The 23592-nt window shown below is 37.7% G+C and overlaps 1 protein-coding gene across 4 annotated transcripts in view; it reads left to right on the top strand.

The window, feature by feature from the left end:
- The window catches only part of ARHGEF10 (Rho guanine nucleotide exchange factor 10), a 111587-nt gene extending 95291 nt beyond the window's left edge, over nucleotides 1-16296 (top strand). For 3 of the 4 annotated variants that reach the window (XM_027641103.1, XM_027641101.1, XM_027641102.1), the window contains exons 27-29: nucleotides 3601-3775; nucleotides 10386-10508; nucleotides 12421-16296. In XM_027641103.1, coding sequence (XP_027496904.1) covers nucleotides 3601-3775; nucleotides 10386-10508; nucleotides 12421-12935 — 813 coding nt within the window. In that variant the 3' untranslated portion in view covers nucleotides 12936-16296. The remainder of the gene's footprint in view (nucleotides 1-3600; nucleotides 3776-10385; nucleotides 10509-12420) is intronic. The other variant, XM_027641104.1, reaches the window with a different exon arrangement.
- Nucleotides 16297-23592: the final 7296 nt, after the last annotated feature.

Here is a 23592-nt window from a genome sequence, read left to right as displayed (position 1 = left end):
TTGGTTCATTGCTTCCTGCTATCATGCATACATACTCTGTGCTCTGTGTTATGTACATTATCTATAAAGGCCCCTGACTAGTTTTTAAGGCTGTATTTGTGCAAGCCCATATTCGAGACCATTTTTTAAACTTTGTGCTTGTGAGGCACTCTTTACTTCATAGGTATCTTTTGTTTAACTGTGCACTCACCAAGTGCAAAGTACATTATCCTTGAAAACAATCTCATTCCATGTCTTCTTGCTTTTCTAAGATTTTTATTTAAGATTTTTTCTTTATTTAATGATTGTTAATAAATGAGCAGGTTTGGCATCCTGTATATTGGGTTTGAATATTATTCTCTTTTCCTGCCTTCTTCTGCACCCTGCCCCCACACCTCTGATATGGATAAGACTCTCAATTCACTTGTTCTAATGATATGTTATTGCCTAATGATATGTTACTGTAATAAAATGTTTTAGGTATTGTATTTTATTGGCACAGTGCCCCAAACTGGCACAATGCCTCAAGATCCTTGGCAAGGCACATGTGAGAAATGCATCAGTTGCTATTATATATTAATTACATACTCTGATACTCTATCTATGAGGAAGAACTTTGTTACTTAGTTTTGACCCTAAATCTGACAGTTGTATTGCTGTTGGGTATAGACCTACATCCCATATTTTTCACTGTTCCTGTAGCCCCTTGCACTCTGAAAAGGCAGTTCGTGTTTGTTTAAAACCTTCAAAAAATGCGAGAGTATTTAATAGAATAAAGTCACTAGCTGAAGTCATTCCATCCTGGTCTATTTTGTCATGTTTTTAAAACTTGGCTGACTATACAGGAGTTACACTGAAACATTCAGCTGAATAAACCAAATTAAAATCCCTATACATATATTTTGCCTGAGTACTATAACTTCTTTAAAGTAGTGCCATTATGCATTTCTCATGAAGCTTGAGAAGTTGTGGTTCAGCTCTTGGTGCAGCTGTTTGGTGTAAGTGAGCACCCCTCAAAGAAATGCTCCAGCTATGCCCCACACTGCTGGAACACAGTGAGCTGCATCGAGGTCAGGCAGCCACTATGTCTTCTACAGCTCCTGTGTTGCTATAGAGTTAGAAGAAGAGAGCCTGAGGGGGAAAAAGCCAGGCTTTGAATAGAGAGGAATGTAGGTATGAAAACTAAGAGAAAAAATTAAGTTCATTTTTTTTTGATAACACAGAGAATAAGACGTTTGTTCCTTTGTATCTGTATTTCTTGTTATGAAAAAAAATAGAAGAAAAAGACCAGCTATTAGTCTTCAGATAGACATGTTATTGAAACAGATGTCAAAGCTATCCTTTATAAAAAAACTTATGCATAAGAAGGTACACGTTTGGGATATGTTCCTTCTCTCTGTTTGAAGACCCTTTCAATGAGAAGAATAGTTCTTTTTACAGGTTTCTTGTGGTGTTTGCATTATTATGGTTTTACTTTAAATATGTCTGTGTTTCAGCAGACAGCTGCACAAATGGCAGGGTAGACTAAGTGGGAGTATAGTGAATTGGCTGGTAAAATGGAATGTGACAAAAATGCATGTGTAAGTTGTTTTCAGTGGCACCAACAGAGTTTTCAGCTGTGGTCAGACCACTCCAGAGACAATTAATTTTTTACAATCCGCTTTATTTTTCTTCTAATTTCAAACAGTGCAAGATTCATTTCAAACAGGTCAGATTCACTTCAGTGGCCTTGGATCTGTCCCTGAGAAGTTCTCAAAAGCCAATCAGTGTAGGGATGTATGAGTCTATAAAGAAAAGTTAATATTTGAAAATCCTATTTGCAGTGAAACATGCATGATGAGTATTTCAGAAAATCTAGTCATAAAGAGCTGTTTCTGACTTTGAAAGGTGGGTTTTTTTAATAAATTCTTCTGTTGAATAAATTGTATGATTTTGAAATTGTATTTATCCTCTGGTAAAGAATGAATGGAGGTTACTTGAGGAAAACAGTGAATATAAATGTGTCTGCCAGAGTTGCTTACCTTGCATTCTATAGTGTTGTTATTCAAAGAGTCAAAAGGTAATACATTAACACTCAAAATTGAGATGCTGTCTAGCTGAAGAAAAACTTCTCTTTTCATTTACTAAAAACTGAACATTTGAAGAATAGGGTTAACAAATGAAAACACTTAAAAGATCATTCCCATTATTTTTAAATCGCAAATTCCTCAGTGAAAATACTAATTTATGTAGCAATAAAGTATGAAAAGAAAATTAAGTGCTTACTAAGCATAATACAAAGTTATGCTCTGTGGAAGCCTAAACTTTTATCCTTTGTCTCTGATCTTAGCCTGTTTGTTTAATTTGGATGGAAAATTTGAACTATGTATCTATAACCCTGCTATATTTAGATTTTGATGAAAAATTACCAAAATGTAAGTCTTAATTGTAATGCTTGGAAAATTAGTGTACTTTACACGGAGGAACAGACTACTTCTGTATTTTATCTGCAAATATGATGAAGAGTATATAATATGTTAAGTGAATATTAGAACAGTTACTTACTTCCATATTCTTCATAGAGAGATTTTTATCCAAAGAACACTTTGTCATTTATTTAGCCAAGTAAGTTTTATGTTTATCAGACTAGCTTTGTGATAATAGCTGGCACAACAATAAAAGGCTGTGTTTAACTTCAGAGACAGTCTTACTTAGAAGGCAAAACTGGAAGAAAAAAAATTTCCTTCTTGTTAATGATTAAAAAACTTCACTACAGCTTTATCTTGCATGTTAACAGGGACATGTAGAGAGGTTTCAGCCTTCCGGAGCCATGTAGAAGTTGTAACTATGAAGGCTCTAGATCAAGGAAAACAGTCTGTCTTCAAACTGTTGTGTTACTTATCTTTAGAAAGAGGATTTTGGCTTTTATAATAAAAAGCATCGATATTTTGAAATATGGGAAAACAAATACTTATACAATAGCTAATACTTGTGAAATTCAGAATCATCAAAAAACAAGCCACAATATTAAGGCGTACATTGTTATGTGTGGAGCAAATAATTGTGTGTTTGTATTCTTAAACAATCTACTTTCTAAAGATGACTTTTTATTTGATTCTCTGATTTTTGTTCTGAAAAGACCCCTAACAGAACAGAAGAAAAGTATTTTTTATTTGTTGAAAGAGAAGTTCTGCTGTAGATAAAAGTACATCTGCGGTAGTTTTCCCAAAGGAGTATTGATAAAGAAATACAAAATCCTTTTATGTCTGAGCTCTTTTGGGCTTGCTAGCCCCTATCATATGATATTTCTAATAAACAGAAAATCTGAGTTACTCTGTCATTAGGTGGAATTTTGGCTCAAGAGTTGAGAATCCTTCCATACTAATGATGATGTATTTTTAAAAAAAATCTCCCAGGAAAATTAATGTCATATGCAGTTGTCAGAACATATCCTGAGCAAGGCAGAAGAAGCTAGCTTTGTCCTTGTCAGAGGATGAAGATAAAGTGCCTATGCTGAATAGCATTTGAACATTCTTCAACATTTGAACATTCTTCAAATGTTCAGTTCTTAGTAAATTATAAGAAAGGTTGAATGATGTCTTTGAGTTGCATCTCCCCACAGAGTACTTATTTTTCTTGCAGAACCATTTTGAAGCCCACCAAGAGGAAGGGATGGTAATCTCTCACATGGCTGTTGCTGGTGTGGGAGTCTGGATTGCCTTCACATCTGGATCTACGCTTCGCCTGTTCCACACTGAGACACTGAAACACCTCCAGGATGTTAACATTGCCACACCAGTTCACAATATGTTGCCAGGTAGTTGAATTGCATTGTATGATAACATTTTGTTTTGTCTTTATCACCGTCGTTCTCCAGTGTTCTAGACTAGGCCAGAGTCAGAAGGTTCATCTCGGACTTTGAGTCTGATAATGGTTTAGTGACTATTTGCTTTAGTAAGTCGCAGTCCATCTCCTGCCCAGGCAACCAATGTGTGCAGTGAGCTGGTTGAGTCACAGCTCTCCTCCTTACAGGTTATAAATGTAATTATATAGATAAGCAGGTGGATTCTTCTGTTGAGTCACATTTTTTGTGTGACTGTAAAGCAGTTGGACAATGTAATCTGCCAGGAAAATGTGTTTACTCTGCAGAGATTAGCATTTGCTTCTGGGACTTAGTATCAAGTACATGATGGTGTCAATTTGCCTAAGGGTCAGACGAAAAAACCACTTGCTTAATTTTAGTTACCTCAGTAGTCCCAGTGAACTCAGCTGAACCACTCACTCACAAGCTGTCATTTCGGAGTGTGTTCAGTGTTTTGCTGACTGGAGCTTTAATTTGTTGAATTAAATAATTAGTCTTATAAGTTAAGATGAAACCTGTGGTTGTTAGGATAAAGTTTTACAGCTCTTTAACTGTTTTAAGACAGAAGATTTTCAATCACCCCCAGTGTCACAGGCAGTTGCTCTGGCCTGTAAAAGTTTAACAAGTGAGGGACAAGGACCTCAGCGTTAGCAAGCGTGTCAGGTGGGAGCTGTGGCAGTGCTGGGAGAAGAGATGGAGAGCAAAGTGATACTGGCAGGGCTGAGCATGAGGCATCCAATAGGCAACCATTCTTTCTGTCTTTCCCTGTTTGTAGACTGGAATAGACCAAGCTTCTGCAGTTTTTATGGGCGACGTGGGTGCCAGCTTTATTGCTTAGTTTTTCTAGCAGAAGCCAGTTCTTCCCACACTGAGATTATATTTGTATTCTCACAGGAGTTAGGCATAAATCTTACATGAAAAATGTTTCACTTCTTCAGACTCTGTCTTCTTACCATGTTTTCTTTCAGATGATATTAGCTTTGCAATAAAGCTCTATTATAAATTGTGTCTATTTATATCATGTTCTGGACAGGGTGTTTTTTAAATGTGGTATTTGACTGTAGATCCAGCACTGAACAGCAGCAAATAACCTGCCTCTAAATAGATTATTTGATTTAATTTATCACAGTTATACAAAGAAATCAAGATCAGTTGTAAAAAGATTAACTTTTAACATGTTCTGCTGTTTATAGTGGGAGAAAAAAGGGAAGTACAGCCTATCTTATATGTATTATCTGCATATAAAACTCTTCAAAAATTTGTGTTCATTGCCATGGTAATAAAACTGCTGATGTAACATACCATTATTTTTGGAAAAGAGTTTTAGCTAATTATATCTCTTTGGTGTCATTCTTACCCATTTTAGTTCCTTTTTTTTTTTTTTTTTTCCCCAGAGTCTTCACAAAAAAGCACAGCAGTGAATGTAAATGGAAATTTATTTTGGGAGTAGAATATTATTACAGCAGATGTTCCAAGGGGGAATCCATTCTAAAAAAATGAAATGAATTTCAATTATTTAGCAGTAGCTCTTGGGCCTGTTTATATGATCTCAAAAATGCTGCAACAACAAAAGCTGAAAGACAGAGTAGTAGGAGGTTTACATAATAAAGCAGCTAAATAATAAATCAAGTTCTGCGTAGTATATACTGAGATTAAAAACCAAAAAAAAACAACCCCAGAGTGAAACAGTGAAGTACAACACGGTGAAATAGCTGTGTATTTACAATATATGTATTTACCTTCACTGGGGATTTTTAGGGCTTCTAGTTTTAAAGGAAACATCTCTGTTAGTTTTCTGAAATCCAAAAGGAGTTCCTTAATATGCAAAAATAAGAGATAGGTAATAATTCAAAATATTGAAGTGAGAGAGAAGAAATAGGTGTAAAAATATTGCTAAGAGTCTTAAGAATAGAGATTAAAAAGGCAAGATCTCTGTATAACTCTGAAGAAGCTGGACTTCTTTTCCCAGGATTTTAGTAGGAACAATATGTACTAGTTGCCCAATAGATTGCCTGGAGATGTCATCTGCATCTTTACTTCAAGTAAGGTAAATGCAGTGAATGTCTCTCCATGAAGTTAATGAAATTATTTTGTTGTTATACAGTAGAAGAAAAGCTTAGTCAGGAATGGTTACTGTGAGTTACAGTGCTGTAGTAAAACACTTAAAAGACAGCTGTAGTAACTAATTAAGACAGAGGAGTAGGAGAGTCTCATAACCTCAATAATGAGTTCTCATAGCATTAGATTTTCCCAATTTTGTTCTTGGGAAGAGATGCTTTAAACATCACTGGTTGCTCTCCCCATTGTAAAGGATGTGCCTTCTGTACTTTGGGGAAGACAACCCTGTGGCACAGTTGGCAGGACAGAATCACAGAGGATTGAAATGGCACAGGAGGTGATTGTCCCTATGATATGGCAAAGTTTAGTAATGTAAAAAAGCAGACTGTGTCTGGTAGAATCTTTTATTTGCTGCATGTAATTTTAAATCTGTGGCAGTCTACTTATAAGGAATAGAGCTGAGAGGGCTCTCGCTTTCTGGAATTATGGGAAATTTGTGTCTAGGAGCACAGGACTGGCAATTAAACCAGGGGCACAGAGGCAACCGTGGGATAGACATTTAGTCCAGGCTGATCTGCAGTACCTGTACTTCACATATCTTCAGAAATACTTCTTAATACGGTATAACAAGATTGTGTTCTATAACAAAAGATCAAGTGCCATGTGAGAAAGGTAGAGAATGGCTGAGGAAAAGAACATCTTCATTGTTTTAGCTACTTGGACCTATTTATTTCGCTGTCTTGTAATCCACAGTACAGCTGAATTGCTTTTAGGGGGCCAAAGGCCAGCTCTGTTAGCTGAACAGAGGGCATACTGAGCAGCAGAAAAAATAATCTATTAACATTTAAAGACAAATATACGCACTTCACTAGTGTAATGCACTTCATTTGTAGAGGAAATTTATGCTTAATTTTTATGATCTGTAGTTGAAATATCAACAAAGGCAGTTTTTCACCAGCCTTTATCACAACTCACACCAAAAAAATCATACTGTATGTGAGCAGACAGCCCACTTGTTTTTTCATAATCACAGTCAGTATTTTCATTATTTAAGAACATCCTTAAACATGTTTCTGCTTTCAGCTCTCTAAGAGTTTGTCCTTTTTAAAGGGATTGCTGTGACCTTGATACTTCATTGATCATATGGACAATGACAGGTTACCTGTTCAACAAAGAGATGATTTCTGCTTAAGTTGCTATATTCTGTTTATATCCATATATCCTCTAATGGCATGTGTATTTCCTGGAAACAGATGAGAAAAGCAAAAGAAAAAAAATTTATCACTTCCTCCTTGCAGAAAACAAGCTCTACTTTGAGGCTTTAGAGCTTTCTTTCGTCCCCACCAGGTGACAGACCATTAAATGCAGATGCTTTATGATCGTACTGCTGGGAAATTATAAAGAGAATGGGGAAAATTTCAGGTGGGCCCAACAGATCTGTAGAGTGGACTAGTTTTTTACATAGCAAAAGCAGCATGGCCAAGGATATGCAGCAATGTCCTTACACCTACCTGGGGCTGACTTCAGAAGATCTTAGAGGATTTACCCAGGTCTGGTTCTTGTTGGAATGGAGACCTGAGAAGGGTGAACACAGAAGGACAAAGGCAATAAAATAATTTGTCCATGTATAAGCTTAATGGTTGACTTCAGTTCTTTTTAAAGTCAAGACCTTGGTCAGATTATTTTACAGGTTTCAACAGTTTTATCTGCATTGGACAGTGTGATCTAAATGTTGGCATTTAAAGATGAGTATTTTATTGGTTTTGGCATTTATGTTTATCATTTTCCCTTCTTAATTTGTTAATTTCTGTGCTTACTGCATAATGCATTCTGGAGAATTGGTTTGACTTTTTTTTTCCCTCTAAATTTGAAATCTATCAAAACAAAAAGTCAGAAAATAACAAAGAAAAGTATGATTTCAAACTGTAAGAAGATAAATTAATATTTTATATTACTATTTTTTTTAATCTATATGTAATTTTTTTTAGTTGATTCTTGTTATTTCAAAGTATCTTTTCAGTTGCAGATGTTTCCTGCTTTTCCGAGATTTCACAGCAAGGGATTTTCCTTTTGACCTCCCTATAGTTGGTTTATGCTTTAGGTTATGCTCAGTGTTTAAGATTCTAAATTGCTGGGTGATAATTTGCTGTTCTCACCTATGGAAACTGTAATGGGTATTGCCAGTTTTCCCAGGTAAAAATTACTGTTTAAAACTTGCTTCACGTTTGAAGTATGAAATTAGTCATATAATTTTACATTTTAAATGCTTAAAAAAAATCATTAAAGATCTATTGTTTAAAACTGTGAGCATCTTGCTTCTGCAAGGGATTTGAGAGACAACCATGCACTTAAGAGTTTTTGATAATTTTAAAAATTAAAAAATTGTATTTAAGTATTTCTGTAGTTGATAAAACAAGCTCTAAGGGAAATGGAGTGAGGTTAAGGGAACCTGTTATTACCTTGCACTTGCTGTGGCACCAGTTATGTATAATTTGAACGAGCCTGAATCTAAATCACGGAATTCAAATACCCATTTTTGAAAACTCCAAAACACAGAGGTGTTTGGGCATTACTGTTTGAACTGCGTTTCTGCTGAAGGAGTGCCTTTGTTTGCTTTGTTTTGGAAACTAAATTAATCCCATTAATATCTAAAAAAAAAGCCAAAACAAACAAAAAGAAATCCTAACACCAAATCAACTGAACAAGAAACCCATAAAAAATGCAAACACCAAGCTTCAAAAGACTTGTAATTTGTCTACAACATAGACCATCCATGCTTATTTAGCTGAGGAGGGATGATGCAGTCCTACCACCATAAACACCTATGGAAGTTTATGGAAGTTTATGGAAAACACCATGGGAGTCTCTAAAGGTCTGCACAAGTAGATGGAGCCTTTTAAACTTACTTATCCTTGCTACACTTGCCGAGGATGACCTAGACATTGTGCCTTCAGAGTGTTTTAGAATGTGCTTTTAGGTGGACAGAGCTTGGATGACAGATCTGACCCCCTCTGTGCACCTCTCAAAACCCACCATTGCTGGGTTAATACTTTGTTTCTCTAAAGTTCTGTGAGGAAAGACTTGAACTGTGTTCTGCCTCCTGCTTTCCAGTCGAGTGGTTTGGGCTACAGTCTAGCTGCTCCTTCCCTGCTTTCCCAGTGATTCTGCAATTTATATATTCTCAGATGCAAGCTTCAAGGGACTAAACAGAAAACACGTTCATTTGTGATAAAGGTCCTTTTCCAAAGTGTGGAACGTGTGGGTTCATTCAAGTTACATCAGATGTGAAATCCAAATTCCTGATTTACTAATGAATTGAGAGCTTGAACTTGAGAGCTACGATGAAGGTGGAATGACTTCTCTACATATAAAGTTAATAATAAATTGAAGAATATGTATGTTTTGAACCTGAAGGCTTTGAGCAGAGTTTAAATGCCCCTCCTCATAAACTTTGGCAAAATTTTGGGCAGGCCATAGTTTCCATTTCTGAAACTTGTCAAGACCATTTTGAAAATCCATCTAAACTGAACCAAACATATTTAGTGAGCATTACAAGCAAAACTTACTTTGTTTTCATTAGAAAAATAGCAGTCTCATAAATAATATTGTAGAAAATCATAGAATCACAGTCAATTTGATTGGAAGCTACCCTGGAGGTCGTCTTGTCCATCATTCTTGAAGCAAGCCTGATTAGACCTGGTTGTTCAAGGTCTTGTCCAGCCAAATTTTTAATATTTTTTTATAGGATGAAGATTTCACAACCTGTCTGAGCAACCCATTGGAGTTTTTTATCACCTTAATGATGAAGCAGTTTTTCCCTACTTAGAATACAATTTCTCCACGCACCAAATTTGAATTTCCTCATGCTCCAAATTTGATCCACTGTGTATTATCATATCACTGTGCACATCTGAATAGAGCCTGACTCTGTCTTCTGTGCATCTTTTCATCAGATACATGTAGATAGCACTTATTTTAATCTCTCCAGTCTCCTAATCATCTTGGTCTCCTTCTGCCGGACTTCTTCCAATATGCCAATGCCATTCTTGTATGGAGGGGACCAAAACTCAAACAAGGGGACACAGCACTTCTAATACAGTTTCACAGAATAAAAACTAGGAGAAAAATGTAATGCGAGCAGGTTTGAGTCCTGAGTATATTGTGTTGCAGCAATATAATTGTGAGTATTGTGAAGTGAAATGCCTTTCAGTTTTATTATTGGGAATATACAAACATAGCCTATTCATAAAAGCATGTTTGTAAAGACAGTTTATGTCTACCTTTAGATACTATGATTTAGAGATTTAAAGCAGAATGTTTCAAAAGTTTAATAGTATTTAAATTGTCATGTATGTAAAGTGTAATCCATAATCCAGCAGAATATTTGCCTTTGTGCTGAGTGCTTTGCTGAATGAGGCAGTACAGCTGATTGTGTTTGCCTGAAGTTACTCTGATCTAGGCAAAGGTCATCACTCTTCAGTAATGGAGCACTTCCTAAATTTCACAGGGCAGCAGCGTGTCTCTGTGACCAGCCTCCTGGTGTGCCATGGTTTATTGCTGGTGGGAACAAACCTGGGTATAATAGTAGCGTTACCAGTGCCTCGCTTGCAGGGGATTCCCAAAGTAACTGGTGAGTGAAATTTCTCAAATGCCTCATGTACTGAAGAAGCCATTTCTCTGCTGTCAGTAACTTGAGTGGACCTGGAAAATTGTATGTATTGTTTAGATAAATGACAGAGCTTTGTGATGAAATTACACTTGCTGCTCTTCATAAGCTTTACAGTATATCCAAGTACTTGACTAGTTGTGTCTCAGTTGTTTGAGCTGGGACAATGTTTTTTCTTTAAGGTATAAGAACAGGATAGGCATTAATCTTGTAAGAGTACAGTCAAATACATGGAGATGAGAAGATAATGCAGTTTTTCTTTCAAATTTGGGGAAAATACATGCATTAGGTATATAGACATAGACACTGAAAATTCAGCATGTTGTCTGATTAGTTTCCCCCAATCAGGAGACTTGGAATACATGAGAGTAAAAATATTTCATTTTTTTGGACCATGATCAAGGTTTTTACATTTTGGAGAGGTATATTTATTGACTTGCTTTCATATTACCCCATTTGAAATACAAATGCATGAATGCTGCTGTATCACTTTACTAATGTTTAAGCTACTAGCAGAAGCAAGATTTTAAAAGTATGTTTAAAAGGGGCTTTTCCCCAATGTTTTGGGTTCAGAATTCTGTTCGAGCTTCTGTGCTGTGGAGGGAAGCTGGCAGATTTTATGAGGCAAACTGTTTGCAGCTTCCTTCAGGGAAAAAAAAATGCTTATGTAACTTTGCAAAATGAAAATGAAATCCTCTGTGTTCAGCAAAACATGCAGTAATAATGTGGTATGACACAGGATAAATGCTCCATAAAAATCTGGAACCTATGTTAGATGAAAATAAATGCAAAACAACAAAATGCATAGTTTCAGAATAAAAAAATCTCTCATTCTTCCATTTCCTGTTTTTATTATTGTGGTTCATGTCATGTATTCTTGCATTTATTTGGGGTCAAGACTTTTCAGATTTCACAGATCTAGTAACATTACATTTAGAAACCTGTTTTTTAGTCTTTGATAACTGTATTTTGAACTCAAAAATTGTGGCTTTTGGTGTTGTGCTTCCAATATTGATAATTCATCTTTTTATGATTGTGCTTTCTGTAAAAGAATGTGTTCTCTTATAACCTGGAATCATCAGGGAATTAGGGATTGACATAGTGATTTATAGGGTTTGTGGGCTTTTCCCCTTGATAGCCTAGCTCTTTTTCATATTGTAGATTATTTTGTAGAATCCTAATTTTTTTTCTTCCTTTTTTACTGTAAAAGCTACATATAATATTACAGCTTCTGAATTTGGCCATATGCAATTTGTTTTTCATACGTTCTAATGATTTGCACAGCCTAAATCTTCCTTGTACTCCCAGTATCCCACAGGATATTTAAATATTTAAATATTTAAAAAAAAAAAAGGAGGAAGAAATAATAATTGTTCAATCATTTCCTTATGAATCCATCATGGTAACCAGACAACCATCCAGAAGGATGAGTTTTAGTTCCTGCTGTATAGTATGGAAGGGTCTGTTCTAATGCTTTTCTGAAGATGTACAGGGCTAGTACAGGATTGTTTGTGGATTACTGGAGAAAATTGAGTATTAAATTTGTGTCAATGCCAACAAAGAGAAGTTGGCAGTGTTTCTGTGCTCACACTGTTGTGAGGGTAAAACATAAAAGTATGTCAACTAAAATTCATAATGCCATGTTTCATCTGATTTATTAGTACAGTTCTAAAACACTTGTGGTATAACACATTACTTCTGTGTACTTCTTTTTTTCCTCTAAATAGTGTACACACGAGGGGAAAAACAGACTGGATACATATAATAGGGTTTTAAGAGTTATGCTTTTCTGAGCAAATTTCATGAACTAATTATGGTGGAACACTGTGGCCAAATAAATAATGTTCTTTAATTGCATCTTTTCTTTTGGCTCCAGGAAGAGGAATGGTGTCATACCATGCACACAATAGCCCAGTCAAGTTTCTTGTAACAGCTACATCTATAAACAAGAAGAACAGAAACAAATTGAGGAACAGCCTGCCTCCTGGCTCAGAACCTAAGGACGAGGACCAGAAGAACATTCTGCTCACTGAAAGACCAGGCTCTTCCCTTAGTAACACCCATGACACTGCAATTTGGCTGGGGGGTTCAGCAGGGTCCATTGCACAAAGAAGTGACTTGTCATCATCTTCTGGATCCCTTACTTTGTCTCATGGATCAAGTTCCCTAGAACACAGACCAGAGGACAGTAACATTTATGAGCTTTTGAAGGATCAAAATATCTCATTTAAAAGTAAAAGACAGAAATCTAAGAAAATGAAAGCAAGTTCAGTATTAGTGATTTCTGGTGGCCAGGGACACAGAAGAGTGAACAAGAAGACCAAGCAGCAGCGACAAGATGAACTAGTGTCTTCAGTGATGGTTTGGCAAATCCCACTCTTAAATATATAACTGAACTAAATCCAGGATCCTTTCTGCTATTAAAAAAGTCTGTTATCCTAGCAGCTTAGGACCAAAACAGTTAGAATTTATACACCTGGAAGCAATTTCAGTAGGCTTGGATCACAGGATTAAGGGTGCAAGACAGTCTTCACATACTTAGAACATTCTGCAGTGTTAGAGTACTGGAAAATGTTTAGCCATTGGTGCTGTCCTTTATACTTAGAACGAAAAGCAACTGTTAGGCACCTTTAAATGGTTTTAGAATCTCTTACTTTATTTATATTCACATTTATAAATATAATAATTATGTTCTGTAGCACTTAGGGAAGGCAAGTAAGACATGCCATGTCTCATGCTGATTTCTGCTTATGTAAATTAGCTATTCTTTCTTTTTCCGAAGTAACATATTGCATGGACTGTAGATTTTAACAAACTAGCAAATAGTTTTAAACAATTAGTAGTCTAATGCAAGCTAATATTAATTTGGAAATAACTATGATAGTTTATAATATCATTCTGCAAACCCAAGTTTGGCTGGGACAAAACCATCTATGTTAATTGATTGGTATTTGTTTATTTCAATATATAAAATAGATTTTTAAAATATTAATTTCTAAAGCTCAGTTTTATTAAAAATGTTGCAGTACAAAAAGCACATTAATTTTCTTGGTAGGTGCAATCTGTCTGCGACTTGCCTTTGTTATACAGAGAAAGTTGCAAAGACTCAATGGCCTTGGGCAAATAGAAAACACAGATACAGGACAGCTGTGCATTGTAGAGCTCCTAACACATTCTCCCCCTGGCAACTCGCTATCAAAGCTAAACATGGACTGTACCACTTTTAAGGAGGCATGCACATCCAGTACATTAATAATGAAATTATTAATTAAGTCATTAATTGGGAAGAAATAGACTAATATTGGAATATCTATAGGAATTGCAAGTAATCACTATAGGTCCAACAGCATTTGAGTTGTGCTGTGCCCTCAGGCAAACATCAATCAAATAATGTCACAGGGCAACAGCAGAGATATAGTCATGTCTGAGTGGTGGACATCTCTTTTCACCCAGTTTCATCAAAGCATGGTCATGTAAATGGGTGTTGGGAAAACAGCATGCACAGCTTCATTCAATGAGACAGACAGGCGGTGACTTTGGCAGTGTTAGAGGGCTGTAAGTAGAGATCTAACTGATGTTTTATTAATGAATTGATGTATTTTCAAAGGAATCATTGAATTCGAGATTCCTACTGAAATTGCCTTTTGCACTGGTCTCTGCACATGTGAAATATAAGACGAAGGCTTCAACCTCATAAAGACATTGCCAAAACTGGTGATGAGGCACATCCTTAAGTCAAAATCTGTTTAATACAGATAACATGTTGAATGGAGTCCATGGGAACATGCTTTTCCCTCATCAATAGACTGAAATACAGAGAAATTAGGATGATTAAATTTCAGTTGAGTATGTTAAGAACTCTAATACTACCCATTTGTTCAGTGAAATGCAAACTAAGTATATCTGAAGTCAAATATTTGTCAATAAATCAAATAAAACTTCAGGCTACTTTGGTACCATTCTTATCCCAATAAGGGTGTGGTTTGCCCTGAAATTACTTCTGCAACATCTAATACAAACTGCTTGATTCCACCATGTTTTGTTTCAATCTGCTTGGTTTAAACCAATATCAACCATAATGGCAATGTTTCCTAGCACATACCATTTCAAGGTCAACAGTACTAGAGACTGAAATATTTTGTTTGATACAGCAGTAGGGTTGGGGTTTGTAAAATGCTGCTGAAATTTATTTTCTTAATTTTGCAGCATATTTGTGTATGTCTTAAATTTTCAGTCTGTCTGCTTTAAAAAGCAAACGTCTATCAAGGTAACCCCAGAATCGGTGGGTAGGTTGACTTGCCAAGTTTGACAGAACACTGGAATAACATCAGGTCTTCCCTGCTGCCTGACCACCAGTGTGTGGGGCAGAGGGAATGCCGATGCAGTCAGTCTTTGCCTACGAGGTGGCACTGAAATAGGCACTTGAAAATCAGGTACGCATCCTGATTTCTTTTTAGAGGCTTTGCCCACATCCTACATTCCTGATTAGAACAAGATTCTTGAGTCATAATAGCATAGACTTCCATGAGTCACAAAGGACCCTTGTTACAGATGGGATTGTAGGCTTGGGATCTTCATTACTGTTTTGTGCTTTTGTTCTGTGTCTTTTGCTGTGTATCTTGCAACTTCAGTTGGGTATTGTCAGTGTTGGCATGGGCTTAGTGTTGGCATGACTCCTGGTAGGGAAAAAAAAGAAAAAAATCAGAGTGCCTCTAAGCTAGGCAGCTGGTAACATTTTCCCAAACTTTTTCTCCTCTGCCTGGCCTACTGGCTAGGCTCACCTGGCTTGAGAGATCAAGCCAGTTGCATTTTCTATGCTCTTCCATAGCTATGGCCCTGGGAGCTGCTCTTTTCCCACTGTGTGGAAGTACTACATTGTACAGTTTACTGTAAGTATATTGAAAAAAAGTTAAAAGATTCCTCTGTGTATTAAGCATACATAATCTTGTATCCCTTTTCTAGACTGCAGTAAAAATTCTCCTTGAATGTAGGATTCCATATCCGTGCCTTTGGGACCGGAGGACTATGTATGCTCTCTCATGGGTCTTTATCAGTAGGAGCAGTAAGCAGAGTCCACCAATTCAATTGGAAATCCATGCATGGTGTTATTACAGGATCTGCTATCTGTAATGAATGAGAGTTGTAAAGTGAAATTCATCCTATCTTTCAGCTGAAATGTAATTTTCTTCAATTATATCAATAAAACAGTAGAAACAAAGTACCACTCTGCTCTTCTGAAAGTACATTGGGGTTTTGCCAATGACTTCCATTAGAAACGAACTGAGTCCCTCATTTACATTCTTCTATTTTGAAAATACCTATCTATTTATCTTACTGAGCTGTAAAGAAAAAGAGAAGCTGTATGTCTGCCTTGAAAAATATATATTGTCATGAACTAGATTTTTAGTAACTAACTGAGCACAAGGTGCAGTGTTTCTTCCTGACATGCAACTTACTGGTGTATTACCTTACCATAACAACAGGCGAGAACCAAAGTTTCTCTCACAAACAGCCTTTATAGATGTTGTAGATTGTGCTGCTAGGAGGTTGGATTTTGCTTTCTGATACTGCTTGTCTAAATTAATAGAAGTTATGAAAATAAAAGGAAAAGAGGGGAGCAAATGTAACCACTACAATATATTCTGTATATGTTTTCTAACACGTAGTGTCTTTTGTAACATGAGCCATAAAATTTGTGTATTTATGTTCAAACTATAAATTGAGAAAAATGTTTAATAAAAAATATGATAAAAATTCACTTCAGAAGAACATCTCGGGCTGTCATTTTTACTAGAAAGCTAGAATTTGGGGCATGCATTAATGAATAATATATATATTCATGGACTCATGAAGGGGAAAATAGGATATGTGATTAGGATGACAGAGATGTATATTTTTTTAGTTTTATAATTTCTACAGTTGAAACACCAGCAAATACAGTTTCTGAAAATGAGACAGTCATTTATTATAAAGTTTGACTCCTGTATCAATGGACCCAAACAGTGTTTAAGCAATAGAATTTCTACTATGCTATGTGGAGCATGCATCAGCACTTGCGCAGCATGCATGCTGCATAAAACCGAGAAGCATTAATATTCAAAGTACTGCAGAGCAAAGCATTAACAGAGGAAATTAATTTTCAGTTGCTAATGGGCAATTCTTTCTAATTAATCTGCCCTAAAGGATATATACATAATCCCATGATTGTGTTTAAATACCGAGACTTGTATTCATCAGACTCAGCAATAGCCTTTTTGGGTGTACCTGCGCTATTATAAACAAACAGGAAGAGTTACTGAGAACTGTTTGGTTGCTAGGAAAACCTGCCTTTTTGCCCTTGGCTTTATACCAGTCTCTTTCATATGTGGGTCTGAAAAACATCCAATTGCATGTGTGCAGCATACCATATATGTGCACACCTGAAGGCAGATTCTGTCCCAATGGGAATTTACAGCTCATTATTTATGGGTGGCGTGAAACAAGGCTGCGTTCTCGCACCAACCGTATTCACAGTCTTTTTCAGCATGATGCTCCAAAGGGCCACAGCAGACCTCGATGATCAGGACGGTATCTACATCTGATACCGTACTGATGGAAGCCTTTTCAATCTAAGGCGTCTGACGGCCCACACCAAGACCTTAAACCATCTTGTCCAGGAGCTGCTTTATGCTGATGATGCCGCCCTTGTTGCCCACACAGAAGCAGCCCTGCAGCGTTTAACATCCTGCTTTGCAGACACTGCTGAGCTCTTTGGGCTGGAAGTCAGATTAAAGAAGAAAGAGGTTCTCTGTCAACTGGCACCTCAGGAAGTCCCCCATCATCCCCACATCACCATTGGCCAATCAGAGCTCAAATCAGTCCAGCAGTTTAATTACCTAGGTAGCCTCATCTCTTCAGATGGTAAGATTGACAGAGAGATAGACAACAGGTTAGCTAAGGCATACAGTGCTTTCGGAAGAGAGTTTGGCGAAATAAACACTTGAAGAAAAGTACAAAGATCAGTGTTTACAAAGCCATAGTGCTGTCTACTCTCTTATATGGTTCTGAATCATGGGTCATCTACTGCCACCACCTGCATCTCCTAGAACGCTTCCATCAACGCTGCCTCCGAACAATCCTAAACATCCACTGGTCAGATTATGTGACCAATACATTTGTTCTAGAACAAGCAGCAGTCACAAGTATTGAGGCCATGTTGCTGAGAACACAGCTGCTCTGGGCAGGACACATCTCAAGGATGAAAGATCACCGCCTCCTTAAGATCTTGCTCTATAGTGAACTTGCCACCGGCTGCCGCAAGAGAGGAGCCCCAAAGAGAAGATACAAGGACTCCCTGAAACAACATCTCAGCCTTGGCCACATTGATCACCATAACTGGTCTACTCTGGTCTCCAGTCGGGAGGTCTGGAGACACACCATCTATAACGCTGCCGATGCTTTTGAGAAAGCAGCAGGGTCACTCTTGAGGAGAAAAGACAATGCAAAAAGAATTGTGCCTTGCAGAATATACCACCTAAGGAGTCTTTCTGCTGTGCCTTTTGCTATGAGACGTGTCTATCTTGTGTTGACCTTTTTAGCCACCAACGCACTTGTAACAAACGTGGGTAGAGCCCTTCCCAAATCTTTGTTTGCGAAGCCTAGCCATGATGATTTATGGGTGGCAGTCTGAAGGCTAAAAATTGCTTACTGCTCCTTTGAGAGAGGCCTGAATATTGGGAAGGGTTTCCTGAACAGTGGTTCAGTGCTTAAACTTCACTGTTCCTCTCTCTTCTGTCCTATTTAATTTTCTAACTGCATAAAGACAAATTAGTTTTTGTAAAATGCATTTGGAGGTGAGAAATATCAGTCATTTGAAAGGTGTAGCTGTAATGGAGGGTTCTGTATGAGTAAATTGGTATTGCAATGAGTGATACCATGGAGCTGATAATAGTATTTTTAGATTGCTTTACCTATCTTCATAGTAATAATACTTCACATAATAATAGTCCTGTTAAGAAGGCAGATTAATATCATCTGTAGCTGGGAAGAAAATGAGTTGAAAAGCATTTGCCTGACTTGAAGCTATATGATGAGTCTATAAAAGCATACAGATTAAAGCCACTGCTGCTTTCTAAGCCCATGATTAGCCCTTTAAACTGCCTCCTTCTTCCAGGCATCCTGTACGTGTGGTTGTGGAAAATGTCTATGCTAGTAAACTGGCCAAGACTAGGGTGACAGCTTGAGCACTGACCTGGGATCACATTTAGGAGGTGGCCGGCTGGGGCAGAGCCAGGCCTGGGCTGCTGCTGTCAGACAGCACTGACAAAGCCATTTACCTGGGATATTTTAGGGACTGATTAAGTACATGGATGTAAACTGTGTGGTGCCACTTGCAGAATAGTCTTTCTGCCTCCGGTTTTGTGATGTTGATGCAACCTAGTCTGTATCCGTACAACCTTCGTCCTATGGCATGGTTGCCTAGCAGTCTGGAACTTGAGACCAGTCTCTTACAGTCAGGAGATAAAAATACTAGCATAGACTTGATGTGTACCATTCAGGTACCAGGTTGGTACAAGAAGTTAATCTGGGATGGTTCATCAGCTGCTTGTACCACCCCACAGCTCAAAATTCTGGTCTATTTCTTTCACCTTTAAGATTTAGGGTACATGTAAAGAATACATCCTGTTTGCTCACAAATGTAGCATGCATGCCACCAGATCTATCTGCTATTCAACTTCAGAAATCTAGCTCGAGATTTTTGAAAGTAAGTTTCTTTGCTGCTGCCTTGTACTCGTCCTTATTTGATCATAGCATTTTCTTTAAAGACATGCCCAACCACTGAACTGCCAGAAACACTCTTTGCCTCCTAAAACAAAGAATCAACAAAGCAACACTGAAACAGCTTCAGATGAAAGGATCTGAAAATTTCCTAAGCAAATGAAGATTTACTGTGTGACTCTATTTAAAATGCAACAATGCCAGTGTATGACCAAAAGCACTTCGAGTGCTTTGGCCAAGCTCCATAAACCACAATATAAAGGCAGTTAGTCTTTCACAGCACGACCTTCAAAGGTGTTCAAAGGGATGTATTTTTTTCCTGTAGAAAAACAGGCCTTGACAGCAGAACTGCAAGTTCTGCTGTTGTACATGTTGTTATACTCCAGTGATAATCACAGTTATCATTAATGTGTGTCCCAACCAAGAAGATGAGCCAGAACACCTAGGATTACGACACACCTTGGGGGAGATGAAATCATTGTAAGAATTCACTGGAAGTTAAATTATTTCAAGAATTCACTAGAAATATGTCTTAAGGAGTATTTTGACATCAAAAGATTCAGGTGAGCCTCCAGCAGAGTTTTCTCAAAGCACTGAAATTCCTAATTTCCACTGAAATCTGTGTATTTTACATGCCCAAATGCAGATAATCAAAAAGGTTTTAAATTCAAGAAACTAGATACAGCTTAGCTACAGTTACAGAATTTTCATTTTTTCTTATTCCACACTGGAGAGAAATTCAATGGGTTTCAACTTGAGCATCAGGATCACCTTGAATGTGGGCACAAAAAATGCATTCAGTCACAACTTCCAAATCAAATTGTATAAATTGTTTCCTGTGGGCTTTTCTGGTTTGCTCTGTGTGCATTTCAAGTTGCAGAACATGCCTGCCAGATTACGTCTAATGCCTTTTCAGTGTTCCCTTTCTAAAGAGATTTTTTTCTGTAGGGTTGGGTAGCATAGAGTGTATGTATTAACAAAGAGGATTACCCCTAGTTCAGTCAAGATTTGTAAGTGCAACCACTTTTCTGCAATGTTGCTCAGAGCAGCTTGTGGTGGTCTTAATCCCAATCACACGCAACTGGTATCATCAGTTAACTTAAGATGCATCTACACTGCTGAACTCAAGAGCACTTCAGAGGTTACTGACACACACCCACTGTATCAGATGGGATCCATGTGCCAGTCCCTTTCCCACTGTCTGGATGAGCAAAGGTAGTTATAGTCTACACTGATACATGAAGATGTTTCATAGAGTATTTGGGGAGTATTTTGCTCACAGGCCATAGTCATAGAGCACATAGATGAGGCAGGTGATGGGACAATACATAGCTAATTATGAATGGGGAGAAATGTTGACTGGATAATCTCATTGCACTGTAAAGAGCAAGGGTAGGATTTCATTCTCTTCTCCAAATTCTTTTCCGTTTTATTTTTAGCAAATTAGATGATGTGCATGTTTTCTCAGTTGTTCATCTAAGTAAATGCTGTGTGTTCCCCATGTTTTAACCTTATCAGATGCTTTTGACCTCATTAAAAGCTGCTCTACATATTCAGAACACTTTTACATGACAAAAATCTGTAGTAGTACAGCCTTTTTTGCTATGCTGGTTGTTTTATTCTTCAGTTAAAACCAATATTGATCTGTCTCCGGTTCCTAGAAGTATGCAACCCAACGCTGAAGAAATCTTTATGGTCTGTTTTTCCTTATGACTCCTACGACCCTTTTTGCTACAAGCTGCTAACCCTCATGTTGCAACCAGCCCTTTTCTTCCAATTCTACTATCTGGGTGTATTACAGGGATGTGGGAAAAATAATACACACAGGCAGATCAGCTTGGCTCAGCATCGAATGTATACATTGTGTCATATGTAACATGTATACAGCATGCATGGATTTTGTATTGCAAGCATAAAAAAATATTTTGTTCAGCAGAAATACAATAAGCATTTTGTCTGTTCCAGCAATAGCATCAAGCCAGTCCTTGAATCTGTTGTTTTACAACACCAAGAAGCATTTTACACAGGAGCATTCAGCTGTCAAACACAGGATGAGCAAAAGCAGTCAGGTTTTCTTTCTCTTTGTTTTGTTTTGGTTTTACATTTTGGCTTTTAGCCATGAACCAGATATCTGGGTACTATAGGGACCACTGACATCAGCTACTGCCACTATGTATCTGATACTTCAATATTCACAGAAGGAATACAAGCAAGTTTCAACTATGTCTACTCCGGAATTTGATGCTGTAACATTTATTTTTCCAATACATCCCTGTACCAATCTAAATAAAAACAAAACCACAAACAAATAAACAAAACACAAACAAAACTAAAAGTAGCCTACCAACAGCTTGGCATGTTCACAGACACTGGGAGCAAGTCTAGTCTATGCAGGCTTACCACTCCTGCCCAGTGTGCTGGACATGTGCCCACAATGTGATGGCCTCAGCAAGCAAAGGCTGCAAAGCTCACCTAATTAGCTGGGTAAATAATTGAGCATGGACCCATGCTCAGCTCCATGCTGCCATGGGTACACTACCTGCAGGATTCTACTTGCTTACTTATAAAAGCTAGCCTGCATATGCTGTGAGCTACACTCTGAGCCTGTTATCTAGAAAGGCTTAAAGCCTCTTGCTTCATAGAAGGTGGACTGAATATTTCATCTGGATAAAATAACGATTTTATTAAATGATTCCTTACCTCCTTAAATGAGAAGTTCTGTAGCTTCACTGGCCAAGAATCAACCCCTCGAGACTGGGCTAGTTAATTTTTGATGTGACCTGCTGGCTAATTTTGGCCAAGGAACTGTGCATTTGCTCCAGCTACCACAATAGCCCAATTCTGCATGACAGCCTCTGAGCTTGGAATGGCAGCAATGCAGCTGCTGCTGCAGTCAGTGGGAGAAAGAAAAATGCAGTACCTCTCCCTGCAAGAGCAGAGCCCTGATAAGCTCTGAGCAGATGTGCTCTGGATTGGGATGCTATTCAGTGACCCTATCATGAGAGTGGCGTTCAGCATTATTGCTCATTTCTGCACTAGAGACATCACAGTCTGATGCCTTCTAGAAAGAAGAAATTGAAAATACTTTGTTTTGGCTGATATGGATTAAACAGATGGAAAGGTGTGTAAGATGAGGAAAACTTCCTATTCCTGTTTCTTCTTCTGGTTTGTTTTATGGGGCTTTTGTTTTTCTTTTGTTTTGTTTGTTTGTTTGTTTTGTTGTGTTGTTTTTTGGTTTGTTTTTAAAGTAGAAAAACACCTGATAAAAGTCTTTTGTTCCAAACTGTATTCCCTTTTTATTACTGAACACCATTGCTGGTATGTGAGAAACAGACAGGATGGGCTGCATGTCCAGAAGGAAGTCTGCTATATGTGACTGGGCAGGGCCTAACTAAAGTTCCTGGGACAGAGCAGAGCAAAGGCTTCCCTTCCTGCCCTTACTCTCCATGCTACTGTTGTTGCCCCAGGCTAATTGCTCCTTGCAAACACAGGATCTCAGCAAGTCCTGATGGCCAGTAGCAGCATTACGAACTATTAGTCCTTCTGGATATTTGTCCCATTGGTTGGGCTACAGAAATGCATGTCAGGCACCAAATTATATATCACGTAAGCTGTGTGATACCTGTTTTCTTTAGGACAGGGTCTTTTCTATGCTGGGACAATGATTCATCTCATGTAATTTAAGTGTTTAAAATTAGTTGTCTGCAGCTGTACCAGTATGACTTTACAACTAATGGAGAGAAATGAGAAATACCAAAGGATGATTCACTTCATCATAAGATAGGCGAGAAAAATTGCCCTTCAGACATGGTTATTCCTATACATTAATTGTAAATGGAGCCTTGGGAACTCAGGTTAAGTAGGGAAATCAAACAACTAGAACTGAGATGATTTCTACAATGGGTGTCCCAGTTTTTAGCATCATCTCCAATTCTACTAAAAACTGAAAGACAATAAGCATCCTTAATGTCCATGGCAAGTGTCCCAGCCTATGATCCACAGAAGCAGCAGTATTTTTCAAAAGTTGTGCTGAGAGGTCAGCAACTGTCCTTTGTTTTCATTAATAGGTTTAATGAAAGAGGGGCATGGGGGACTGGAAAGAAACTTGGAGGGAAGACAGTAGACTGAGGCTTATGACACTAGGGAATTCCTGCCCAAAGCTAAACTTCCATAAAGCAGAACTGAGGTTATTTTACGTGATTGCTTCTGGCATGTTCAGTGGGAGCAGATGATAAAGTCTGCAACAGCTAAGGGCTACCTGACTTCTCAGACTAGAACCTCCGTGGAGCTT

This window comes from Corapipo altera, unplaced genomic scaffold (genome assembly GCF_003945725.1).
Source record: "Corapipo altera isolate COAL_440 unplaced genomic scaffold, ASM394572v1 46, whole genome shotgun sequence".
NCBI classification, from domain to species: Eukaryota; Metazoa; Chordata; class Aves; order Passeriformes; family Pipridae; genus Corapipo; species Corapipo altera.
This window is presented reverse-complemented; position numbering and strand designations above follow the sequence as displayed.